Source organism: Zeus faber (assembly GCF_960531495.2).
Source record: "Zeus faber genome assembly, chromosome: 10".
Taxonomy (NCBI): Eukaryota; Metazoa; Chordata; class Actinopteri; order Zeiformes; family Zeidae; genus Zeus; species Zeus faber.
This window is the reverse complement of record NC_137199.1, coordinates 1,227,163-1,240,881: the sequence shown is the minus strand read 5'-3', so window position 1 is coordinate 1,240,881 and position 13,719 is coordinate 1,227,163. Positions and strand designations below refer to the sequence as shown.

General features: G+C 39.9%; 1 protein-coding gene across 2 annotated transcripts in view; it reads right to left on the bottom strand.

Moving 5' to 3' along the window:
• ift74 (intraflagellar transport 74) overlaps positions 1–13,719 on the bottom strand; it is a 126,149-nt gene that overhangs the window by 38,936 nt on the left and 73,494 nt on the right. For both annotated transcript variants that reach the window (XM_080008332.1, XM_080008333.1), the window contains 2 exons: positions 10,184–10,237; positions 9,979–10,076 (listed from right to left, as the gene is read on the bottom strand). In XM_080008332.1, coding sequence (XP_079864458.1) covers positions 9,979–10,076; positions 10,184–10,237 — 152 coding nt within the window. The remainder of the gene's footprint in view (positions 1–9,978; positions 10,077–10,183; positions 10,238–13,719) is intronic.

Genomic DNA, 13,719 nt, shown 5'->3' with positions numbered 1-13,719 from the left:
CCAATAATCCCGCGAAAAGATGGAAGATCGACTCAGCAACGGAAGCTGATGATCTCATACCGGGTGCCGTAGAGGTTAGTGTCTTGGATGAGATTAACAAGAAGCTGGACATGCTCGGTCCACTTCTCCGAGACATTACCGAGATCAAAGCCAGCCTTGAATTCCTGCACTGTGCGGTCGGCGAGATGCAAAAAGACAACGCGGATCTGAAAACCTCCGCGAAGCGTCTCACAGCGGAGATGGACGTTGTAGAAAAAGAAAATAAAATAATGAAAGAGACCATCCTGGATATTCAATCCAGAAGTATGTGGGACAACCTCATATTTTCTGGGATCCCAGAGAACAACACCGAGTCCCAAGAAAAAAGGGTGAAAGACTTTCTCCGCACCGCCCTGAAACTCCCGACGGACACCATGAAGCAGATCACCTTTCACCGAGTTCATGGACTGGGACACCGCATGGGGAACCGTCCCCGCTCCATCATTGCTAAGTTTGAACACTTCAAGAACAAGGAGCTGGTTAAAAGCAAAGGACGGGAACTGAAAGGAACCACGCTGGGTATGAACGATCAATTCCCCCGGGAGATCAACGGCCGAAGAAATGTGCTGTATCCTGTCTTGAAGGAAAACCGGCAGAAGGGTAGACGCGTATCTATGATTGTTGACAAATTATATAAACAGTGGGGCAAAAAAGTATTTAGTCAGCCACCAATTGTGCAAGTTCTCCCACTTAAAAAGATGAGAGAGGCCTGTAATTTTCATCATAGGTACACCTCGACTATGAGAGACAGAATGGGGGGAAAGAATCCAGGAAATCACATTGTAGGATTTTTAATGAATTAATTGGTAAATTCCTCAGTAAAACAAGTATTTGGTCACCTACAAACAAGCAAGATTTCTGGCTTTCACAGACCTGTAACTTTTTCTTTAAGAGGCTCCTCTGTCCTCCACTCGTTACCTGTATTAATGGCACCTATTTAAACTTGTTATCAGTATAAAAGACACCTGTCCACAACCTCAAACAGTCACACTCCAAACTCCACTATGGCCAAGATCAAAGAGCTGTCAAAGGACACCAGAAACAAAATTGTAGACCTGCACCAGGCTGGGAAGACTGAATCTGCAATAGGTAAGCAGCTTGTTGTGAAGAAATCAACTGTGGGAGCAATTATTAGAAAATGGAAGACATACAAGACCACTGATAATCTCCCTCGATCTGGGGCTCCACACAGGATCTCAGCCCGTGGGGTCAAAATGATCACAAGAACGGTGAGCAAACATCCCAGAACCACACGGGGGGGACCTAGTGAATGACCTGCAGAGAGCTGGGACCAAAGTAACAAAGGCTACCATCAGTAACACACTACGCCGCAAGGGACTCAAATCCTGCAGTGCCAGACGTGTCTGCTTAAGCCAGTACATGTCCAGGCCCGTCTGAAGTTTGCTAGAGAGCATTTGGATGATCCAGAAGAGGATTGGGAGAATGTCATACGGTCAGATGAAACCAAAATAGAACTTTTTGGTAAAAACTCAACTTGTCGTGTTTGGAGGAGAAAGAAAGCTGAGTTGCATCCAAAGAACACCATACCTACTGTGAAGCATGGGGGTGGAAACATCATGCTTTGGGGCTGTTTTTCTGTAAAGGGACCAGGACGACTGATCCATGTAAAGGAAAGAATGAATGGGGTCATGTATCGTGAGATTTTGAGTGAAAACCTTCCATCAGCAAGGGCATTGAAGATGAGACGTGGCTGGATCTTTCAGCATGACAATGATCCCAAACACACCGCCCGGGCAACGAAGGAGTGGCTTCGTAAGAAGCATTTCAAGGTCCTGGAGTGGCCTAGCCAGTCTCCAGATCTCAACCCCATAGAAAATCTTTGGAGGGAGTTGAAAGTCCGTGTTGCCCAGCGACAGCCCCAAAACATCACTGCTCTAGAGGAGATCTGCATGGAGGAATGGGTCAAAATATCAGCAACAGTGTGTGAAAACCATGTGAAGACTTACAGAAAACGTTTGACCTCTGTCATTGGAAAACAAAGGGTATATAACAAAGTTTTGAGATGAACTTTTGTTATTGAGCAAATACTTATTTTCCACCATAATTTGCAAATAAATTCTTTAAAAATCAGACAATGTGATTTTCTGGATTTTCTTTCTCATTTTGTCTCTCATAGTTGAGGTATACCTATGATGAAAATAACAGGCCTCTCTCATCTTTTTAAGTGGGAGAACTTGCACAATTGGTGGCTGACTAAATACTTTTTTGCCCCACTGTAGACAGTCAGTTTTACCGAGACTCCTCCACCACACCCCGGTTATTCTGATCATAATGTATGTATTCTTGTAGTTCCACTTATTATATACTGCAAGATGTAGGAATAGGCATGCTATCTATGTCAGGATTTTAAATATCGCTCACTCTCATCTCACCTTCCTAATTCCCCCTCCATACTTCTCTCATCATCTCACCTCCCTAATTCCTCTCTCCTTACTTCTCCTATCACTCTCACTCTATAATGTCTTTCACTTTATGTTTTTGTAATCCGTTAATGTTCTGTGTTTTTCTTTGTCTACTCGTCAGTTGATTGTGTAGTTATGTATCCCGACAAACTTCCTACAATACTATGGCAATGAAAAGGAATGTAAAGGAGGACACCCCAGACTTATCTATGGGAAAGCATGGGAACGGTAGTATAAAGCTATTACCTTGGATGCACTGTGCCATCACCCCCTAACTAGCTTCAATGACACCCATTAAGTTTGTTAGTTGGAATGTGAGAGGCTTGGGCTCACCTGCTAAAAGAAGCAAAATCCTAACTCACCTCACTAAGATGAACCCCAGCTTCTGTCTACTGCAAGAAACCCACCTCACTGCATCTGAGCACCTCAAACTCAAAGGTAAATGGGTTAATCAGATGTTTTCCGCATCATACAACTCAAAAAAAAGAGGTGTATTTATATTGATCAAAAAAAGTATCCCATAACAAAATAAAACCACAATATCAGACCCAGAAGGGCGTTTAATAATGATTAATGGGATTGTAGGTAACATCAAATTAACCATAGCTAATATTTATGGCCCCAATGAGGATGACCCAAATTTCTTTCACAATATTTTTTCAAAACTTTTAGAATTTTCTAAATCAATTATCATATTGGGAGGAGACTTCAACACAGTACTGGATCCAAATTTAGACCGCTCTCAAACCAGAAATATTTCCAAATCCTGGCGTTTGTCGGACACTATAAAACAATACATGAGTGATCTTGCTCTTCGGGATTGTTGGCGATCAAATAACCCACATTCTAGAGAATACACATATTACTCACCACCCCACCAAAGTTTCTCTAGAATCGACCTTTTCTTAACAAGTAACTCTGCACTGTCCAAAATCACTAATCCAGAAATCCACCCTATTGGAATTCCGATGATGGGCCGATTAGTTTCAACTTGATAAATGAAACAAACCGGAACCCCCCCAGCAGGTGGCCGTTTAATTCATCACTTTTGATAGATGGCTGGCTGGCTGGCTGGCTGTGCTACGCACGGGGCTCACCATGTGGTTCGTGGGTGGTGGTCTCCTGTCAAGGCCAGCGAGCCAGCCAGCCAGCCAGCCCTGATGTGGACCAACACCTGCTTTGAATGCACCCCAGCACCGAGAGCGTCAGAGGGCAGGTACCTAGGCCGTGGGTGGCATGACAGGAGACCGCCAACCACGAACCACATGGTGAGCCCCGCGCGTAGCACAGCCAGCCAGCCAGTACCTGCCCTCTGACGCTCTCGTCGCTGGGGGGTCGGGCTGTGGGTGGGGGTGCCGTCTGCCGCCCTCTGTTCTGTAGTCCGCATGCTCGGCGGCTGGGGGCTGACCTGGGGGCTGACCTTGGGGCTGACCTGGGGCCTGATGTGGACCAACACCTGCTTTGAATGCACCCCAGCACCCTCCTGGTTGGATTCCTCTCCTTTCCTCCCTCATTTACTGCCATAACTATGAGAAGAAGAGGCCACCTACCCAATTGCTGTTCCAGTTGTTCCGGACCTGATCAACTCTGTTTTTCAATCCATATTGTCGTCGGATGTTTATGTTTTCCGTGTACATGTTGTTTGGTGCTATGTTTAATTGTCTCACCCACGGTGAATCTCCCCCTCTTGGAGTAGTGATTAGTTGTTTATCGACCCAAACATGGTAAACTAGTTCTCTAAAGAGGGGTATTGGTGGCGGCTATGTTCTCTTGTCATCCTATAGGTCGTCCACAGGACAGAGTTATTGCTGCAGTTCTTGATGATTTAAGAATAAATAAAGAGTTGCCTAGCAGGTTGAAAACTTGAACACCAGTTGCAGACTAACTCTGTCCTGGATTCAATAGGATACAAATACTCTGCGTTGTATGCCCAGCATGCTGACAGCACAGGTTAAAAATAATAAAAAAAATAAAATCCAAAAATAATTGGATTTCAAGGAGAATTGCTCTGCAATTGAGTAAGGCAGGAATGTCCAGCATTCAAAGGTCCTTGTCAATTATTGGTATTATTGCAATGTGTATTTAACTGATTCGCAAATACAAATTTGAATAGGCTAAATTGGAATTATTGTGAGAAGAAATGCATGCAAGCATATAAATGGAGAGACCTTTATTAAATTTAGATACCTCATATTGAGCTCCATCGTTAAATTATTGTCAGATATTATCGAGTGTCCTATGGAACCGGAATCATCTAGATTAGTTATTATTTAAATGTGACCTTCTCCTAAATTGACCTAGTTGTTGAAGAACTGTTCAGAAGTTGATTCAATGATTACGGTGTTATCATTAAGAGACATTGTTGTCAGAGAACCCTGGAGTAATTATCTTTCTGACACTGCCTGTTACTGTGGTAGACCTCTCCTGTCATCTTCTGACAATGCCTGCAACAAACACATTAAGCACACCAGGGCTTCACCGAGACCCGAAGGAAATTCCTATCTGCCTGGTAGCCTGCTGAGAGACTCTTTACTCTTGTAGGGCAGAGAAGGTCTGCCAAGACTTTGTTTACAGAGATCCAGTTTGGCCAACATCAAGCTAAATAACTTGGGACACTTTCTAAACAACAAACAAAGTTCTGTTGTGTTAAATTAAATGCAAGCGTCAACTTCTGCTGCTCCTCCCCTCCACCAACAAACATGAAGTGTTTTGCCCTCCAAGTCCCACAAGTGCACAATCGAGAAAGATGTTGTGCACAGTTGAGGACCCGAACGAACTATGCTCATCTGGACCCACATTCGGTGATGTCACTGCATGAGACGAAACATCAAACTGAATGACTACAATCAGAATGTTTTTTTGTTCCAACTGGGGGCTGGGGGATGACTGATCGCCTCAAGTCCTGCTGGAAATGCTGAATGATCACCAGGGGGCTGTTTTGTGTGTGTGTTTGCAGCTGTTGTTTTCTCATTCTGTCTATTCTGATAGTACACAGTCGTATTAAATCTTCTCTAAAACCCGACATTGTAGTAAGAGTTTTGGTGAATTTAAATAAAATGTTTCCAAACTTTAGGAAATGGTTACAATAGTTAGTAAATTATATTATTAAGCAGAAACAGGATTAATAATAGCCCTTCTAGGTTTTAGATGGTCTCAATTTGAATGCTGGCTCTGTTATTGTCATATATTCATTATTTTTTTTAAAGTAAAGCTGTTAACTTAATTGGAAATGCCGAATAACCTACCAATTTCTCTCAACAGACTGCAGAATGATGTGACTTAGTTAAATACTCCCTGGCCAAAAGGTAAGACTAGCAGTTCAAAGCTTAACACATAATTCATGTGATTTATTAGGAGTTAGGTAACTCAAATCAACCATGAGATAATGGATGGTTGATAAAATGTTATTGATCAACGCCAGTCAGTTATCGGTTAGCTTGATGACTGCTCAAATCTCAGGCTTATTGTTTGCAGTTATTTATTGAACCATTAAGGGCATAAGTGAAAATAATGTAAACAAATTAGGAATATTGTTGGTATGGTATGTGAATCACAATTTTTTTCTTATCCTACCTAGTTGCTAAACTAATTGTTGAAGTTATGTGGAGCCACCAGCAGTGTTTTCTGCTGCATTATGGACATTTATTTTTAGCTGATTTTGAGTATATTAATGGGAGCACATTAATCCAAATGTTAATGGTTTATTAATCTGCTTGTGTTGTGGACATACAGGACTTCCTAAAATACTTAGAACAAGATGGTTACATATTCTTTTTTTTTTTCCATGATAACTCCAGCCGGCACAAAATAACGTGCACTATTTGAGTCACGGCATTTTCCGATTATTCTTTCTTTTCTCCTCAGGGTCTCACCCTGGCATAACTTTCTTAGGCTGTTGTGGTTTTTGATGTTTTCAAAATGTGGAATGAGGCACCACTTGCCCAGCCGTTACTAGCAATGGCTCATGGGAGGGCTTATCATCATCAGATGGAATTGATTGGATGCCTGAGGCGGTAGAACGTTTTTTTCTCTTCCAAACAAGCTTTTGCACCTGCTCTATGTTGGGTTTGCTGGATTACTTTAACTGGGGATAAGGGAGATGGGTTTATGTTAGCTGTGTAGTTGCACTCTTACAGAGATTAATTACGTCTTGTTGCATACTATGCTCAGGAACTTGGTGCCGTGGTTATTGGGTTGATTACATGCTGTAGCCTTTATCTTGCTACAGAGCAAATTGGCTCATTTCTCTCTGTCAACAACTCTCCATCATCAACATGTGCAACTTTTACTTTGCTCATGTCACTTTGAGGTGGTGCCCGCTCCTACTCCAACTTCTCTTCTTCCCTTTGATGGTAATTCACATGAGTGCTTGGCAGCGATAGCTGTTGTGGCTTTGCTTGCTACTGACTTGCTACTGAAGCGCTTGAAAAGTTCAACTACGATGATTTAAACTTAAGAGTACTATGTGGTGGGTTTGGACCACATTATGATCACATTTTAGTATTTTTAGAGCTTATAGAGGTTATTGTGCGGAATCACCGGTGTCATGACATTTCACTGCCTATATGTATGACTGTATGTATATGTATGTGACAAATACTCACTTGAACTTGGTGATGACGGAGAGGTTGAGACATTGAGATGTTGAGATGTAAAGATGTTTGTCTAAATATATTTGTCCTTACTTATAGGATGTGTTAGTCATTATGTTCATACACAAATGTTGTTGTCATTATTAAATGATAACCATTGCTTAATCTGCATAGCATTATGAATATGTGGAATCTCTCTATGTTTATTTATTCCATAATCTGATTCATGATTTTTTTTATTTTTCTAGTTAGAATTGTAGAATGATTTCACTCTCATTTTTTTCCCCTTGGTGCAACTTGGGTTTTTACCATAGTGTGTTGTTATGGTATAGTGAAGATAAACCCTTAATGGTATTTCACTCTTCTCTAGAAAAATGTGGGAAGAAAGTTTTGGCCAATTTGCGGTGGAGATGTCTAAGGATTCTGTCTGGGATGTCTTTTATTTTTATCTTTTATAAATTTATTTATGAGTTTTTATTATTTACGTGTTCCCAGTTGATTTTAACAACATATAATTATTGGGATACCTCTACAGTCTCACAATTGAATTGTATTCAATTTATATTCATTATTCATCAATTTCTGATTTCTTTGCCTCAATCATATGAAAGTCTTTGCATTATTGCATTTTCTTTGAGGTATTGTTCCATTAGGAACAAAATAAGGGATTGTTAGAGAAAATGCAGATGACCAATGCTTTGAATGATTTTTCATATGTGTTATACAAGACAATGGCCTTTTAGTATCTTCTTTAAAATACATTGTCTTTGGTTTAATGACTCATTTAGAACTCACATTGAAGACACTGTTCTTTAACAATTATATTGTATTGTGACAAGACCAGACCACATTCCATCTTCACTCAACCTTGTGTGGAAAAAAGGATAACCCCAGGGGGCTTGACAGAGTAATGTGGTTAGTTTTATAGCACAGTAAGATTGTATGTGTAACCGGAGTTTAACTGTTAAATCATTGTATGAGGGCATATGGATTATGTGGAATATGGGATATGATTGGGGGGGGCACAGTCTTGTGACTGACCTGACCAATGGCACACAAGCTCTCATCGGTAAATAGGCCTCTTTGGTAGAAGCAAGGGCAGACAGACAAGCATCACTGTTTTGAATTGCATCTGTATCTTTATCTTTATTCTGCAGAATAAATATCGAGACTAAACTATATCTAGTATACTCTGTATACCCGTTCAAAATGTAAGACTTTCTAAGTCTTTTGAATAGCGCAGTTTAACCAAATGTCAATGAATCAGTCGTTAGCATGGTGGTTCGAGACACACTTTGTGACTCAGTCACAGAGCCCTGAAGGGCCGCCACATGGCTGGCTGTTCGTTGTTCATTTAAAGTTTATTAATATTACACATGAAGTGTGTCCAAATTGCACAAAAATTCAAAACTGCACGTCCTTGGGCACCCAGCAATACACCCGCCAAGTGTGAAGTAGATCGGATGAATGGTTGTCGAGACAGACAACCAGACAGATTCCTTCCACGCTTTGTTTTATTCTCCTTTAAATAAAGCGCAGTGCATTAATAACCAAGTTTAATTGAACTGTCTTCAAATGGTCCCATTAATGCCATTGGTGCAATCGCTGCGACTAACCTGGACCCCATGCATTGCTGCCTGCAGCAATATTTGGGATTTATTTTTCGATCAATATCGATGTACATTGGCGCAGAAATTAGTGAAAAACCTCTTTACCAGAAGTAGAAGAATGTTGATGTGATTTGCTTAGTTTCAGGAGCAGGGAGCTTTGTGACATTATCAACCAAAGTTATATAAGTCCAAGCTTCGTCTGTCGGAAATTTTCGCATCCAGCCACCTGTGGACTGAAGGTAAGTCTTAGATTGGTCAATGCCTTGGATTAATTGCATTGGACACGGATAGACAGACAACTTGGGCCAATGCTGCATTTAATGGAGACTCAGAAAACTGTAACTCGTGCTGTGTTTCACAAAACCCCAAAAACGATTATCGCCAGTGTGTAGTTGTCTGTGTATCGTCTTACCTGCTTAAAGTCAGCATGGCTTTTCGGTTGATATTTTATCAATGTTTTATATCTTTTGCTCTTTTTGTAAATGAAGGCATTCTGTTCGCATCTAACCCTGTGTCCCTCCTTACTTTGCGGGATTCGATGAAGTCATGAGATACAAATTGTCCATGATGCGTTTCATGGACTCAAAGACTCAGAGAAAGTCTTCACCGCGTCACCATACTTCCGTTACTACGTCATCATTGCACGACGCGGCACAAAATGGTCACCTGTCCGTCACCGAGAGGAAACCGATGTGGCATTCAACGTAAACTCAGAAAATTGTATTGTGTCAGAGAACCCGGGAAACTGTAATAAGTACCAAACTTGACTAAACTAGACCCCGTGTCTATAGCCTGCAGCTATATTTATAAATTATTATTTGCTGTAATACCACTATCACTACTATTGATACTGTCATGACCATTAGTACTATTACCATTATTGTTGTTATGTTATTAATAAAACATATTTACTCCTATCTCACAGGACTGTAGATAGATATACTTATACCATGACTATGCATGTTTACTATACCAGCTTATTGCTAGTAATATTATTCTGTATTGTTGCAACCCACTGTTATACACTATTTGTACTTACTTTGGCGTAACTTCCAGCTGCCCATATTAGGCTCACGAGTTAGTCAGCTGTATAAGTGTTAACTTCTGTTTATAAAAGTGTCCATATTAACACCTTAATTTCCCCCCGGGGATTGATAGTGTTATCTTATCTGATCTGTTATCTTAGAAGAAGAGCTCTCACAGCACACTCTATAGAAATATATCCGTACTCTCCACTAAATTCCCCTTCTACACACCTTTCCCTCTTTCAATAAAATAATTTAACAACCCTCCTTCTCCTTACCAACTACTTACCCTGCTGGAGTGTTCAAGGAGGGCGACAATATTAACTTGGGTTAATGTGCTCCTGTTTATTTCCTTAGCTCTGGCGTCTTGGAATGCTTCCAGGAATTCTGCACAATAATAAATGAAATAAAAATATGTTAAACATGACATCTAGGTGCTGTGGCTTAATAATTGACCACTGCTGCAATGATTATTCTGATGGAGTTTAACTCACGATCGATTTCCTCCTCTCTCCTCTTCAGTTCCTTATACTTCTGGTGACACTCCCCTTTATGATAAGAAAAAAAAACAAAATTTGGGGTCTGAATCCTGCTATTGAGTACCATGATACTTTTTATAAGCATCAAAATCTAGATTTTGGAATTGTGAAAATCCGACCTATTACTTAACTCCAGACACAGCAACGTTCCCCTACCAACCTGAACGTCAAGGCAATGATCTCAGACAAACTGTTTGAACATTTTATAGCTATTCACAACTTTTTTGTTATGTATCTTTTTAATATTAGCTTCTTTAACGATACTACTAATTACCATTACCAATATATGACAATTGTAATACCATTTGTTTTTATAATGCAAATACATTATAATCATACAGCCTGCTTATGATGCATGGAGCTCAGAAATTAATTTTGTGTTAAACAACGTATACAGAAACGAGTTGGCTCCCACTCTTTGTTTAACTTTGAGCAGCAGCGGAAACTTCGTTATATGGAGACATTGAGGAATGGTTTATACTAATTAAAAGTTGTGAACACGTGCCTGTCAATTTAGAATAGTTCAAATTAACACACATAGGTTAGAAAAAATTGGGCTGGTATGCACGGGTCTTTTGCGCATCCGGACAGCTGAGATATAGGGGTACTAGGGCGGCCTCCAAATAGTCGACCAAATGTTAATTGACAAGAAGAGTCTTAATCTAGCAAGTTTTGCATTGGTCGGTTGGTCGCAGAAGAAAAAAAGATCAATTCGAGAGCTTCGCCTTGTCTAAATGAACCTTAAAACTTATATGGCCGGACCCGTGTATGAAACGCTAAAATCTTTTAATTTGAAACAAATTAAAAACAAAAAATAAAATACAAGGAGCAGCAAGTAAGCAACCCCAGGAAGAATTGAGGTTGGGATGCAGTAAAGCTGACAGCCATTTGAGGGATCCCAGGCAAGGGACGGGGAATTCGCAGCGAGTAACCTCACGAGGGGTCTCTAAAGAGGGGACACTGTAAAAAATGATCTTCCGTACGCAGGACTGACAAACTTAAATACCCATTTGAAGAATCCACCTATAGTCTAAAACAATTGCCCTTGTGAAAAGCCTTCCCTCACATAGGCAGAAATTCAAAGACAAAACTTTGAATAAATGTATGCTATACGTGAAGATTGTCTAACAATACGATGTAACAAACAGGAGCAGGGATTGCTATTAATTTATACCTGGCAATTTCCAGAGTCTAAATCAATTTCTTACAGATGTTGATTTACTTTTTTGTCTCCATTAAAACTGATCATACCAGCTTGATGAGAAGCAACAAGGTCTTCCTGATATAACGGTTGTACGGAATGTGTCCAGTATGGGTTGAGAGTCTGGTTTACCAATTAGAAAAATCTGAGGATCTGCAACAGGCTCAGACTCCCTGGTAACAGGAGGAGGGACAACGAGCCATTAATGCGAGTTCGCCTGACTGGAAGTGGCCTTCAACTCTGTGGTTCCTTCTCTGGTCGACGCTAATGTTTTCCTTTGGTTTAATCTTGCAAGACCCATACCCATTTCACATGGATCTTCTTTGGATCTTCTCTAAAAAGATTTTAGATGTTGTTAAATGTTCATCCTCAACATTAGTCGCAAAAATGGTTTAAAATAATAAAATATCACAAACTCTTTCTATTCATGACTTAAAGTGACTGAAAGTTACTTATCTTTTGCAAGTGATAAGGGGTAACGTAGCCTACCCATGGCTACGTGTTACTTTTGTCAATGAAAATTTTGACGGCAAGTATTTGCTGGCTCCCCTTTTTTCATGACAATGTTAATGAGTATCTCCTTGAAAAACAAACAATCTGTTTTCACTATCCCTCAATGAAAAATTATGAGATGAAAATGTCAGTAATGTAGGAATGGACATTTTACAAAGATCACAGGAAACACCCACAACACCACAATCTTTTCCCCTTCATCCAATCAAGGACGTAGATCCCATAAAATTCATGCCACGGTTCTGCAAATGCATTAATCACGTTGCCCAGATATGCTTTTTTCGCCAATCACCACACTTTTTAGCAGATTCAATTACTATTATCTGTGGAGAATATTAAAGCTAAAGAGAGATATACATGTTTTATGTATACATACATATATGTTACTTCCTTCCTCCAACATAGTGTATATTGGGAGAGGCTAGTAAACACAAGACAGCTGACTACTGTGTGTGAAAGAATTGATGCCAACTATAATAAACATATGAATGACATATTATAAACTTGTATGTAAACTGAATGGATGTGACTGGTTTTAAAGAAATGTGCATCTGGGGTGTATGGCAACAATAGGCTCTATATGGCACCTGGCTATCCTGTGGCTGTCACACATTTTAAGAAAGAAGAGTTGCTATACACAAATAGTCTATTTGGTTTGCAATCCTCCAATAAACTCACAGAACATTTGCAATGGTTAGCGGGTAAAATGTACTCGAAAGTGACCATCGGCTGTATTATTTGTTAAGTTTGCAGTTTGATTTGGAACCTTGAGTTTTATTTTTTTGTATACTTTAACACGTCAGCCCCTCACACTTTTTGTTTGTGATTCAGGGCTTACTTGGCGTGACCAGAAATTGCATCACGGCAATTAGCGTTCTTGTATGCGGGACATTGTGATGTGATGACGGAATCAAGCTGTGCAACCAACAGAAAACAACAGAAGTCATCCATCAGAAGTCATCCACATTTGGCGCAGATGTTTTTGTTTGCCATAATTCTCATGCACATGATTAAATCAAAATCACTTTCCCCTTTATTAACAGATTTGTATTGCACATATGGTCAACATTGAGCAACATAGATAGTTAAGAGCATCATGGCTGGCTGTCACATTGCCATGAATACACGTTACAAAAACAACTTCAGAGAGTTACTTCTAGAAAATCACAAGGACCCTGCCCAGTCTCTGAAAACGCCTCAGAGGGAAGAAACTTCAAACTCAATGATTAAGTCGAAGTAAATAGAAATTAAGGATGATTATCAGGCTAACTTTATTAATTCATCAGGGGGAAATTAGTGCTTTGCATTTGACCCATCTTAGTATCACGTAGCAGTGGGCTGCCAAGTAGTAGTGCCAACCTCCTTTTCCAAGTCACTCAATCTTCTCCTTTCTCCGGAGCCGCAACATTCAGAGCTTTTACATAATACCGTATTTTTATATCTCAAATAAAAAATGGTAAACAAGGCTGAATCTTATGTAAGATTTTTGGCATTTTTATTCAAATGGCAATGCATTTTGCAATTGGCAATTCAATGTGCAATTTAAAACGCATTTTGCAATTGGCAATTCAAAATGCAAAGTGGCAATGCAATCCTGAATTAAATTAGAATTATTTTGATGAAAACTTAAAATAAAAGCTCAATCAATTGCTATTCATTTCAATTGCATCATATTGCCGTGGTTTTTGGTCTCTTTATTCAAATGGCAATGCTTTGTGCAATTGCATTTACTTGTCAACACACTCTTTTGGTATTAAAATTCAAAGGACAATGCAAT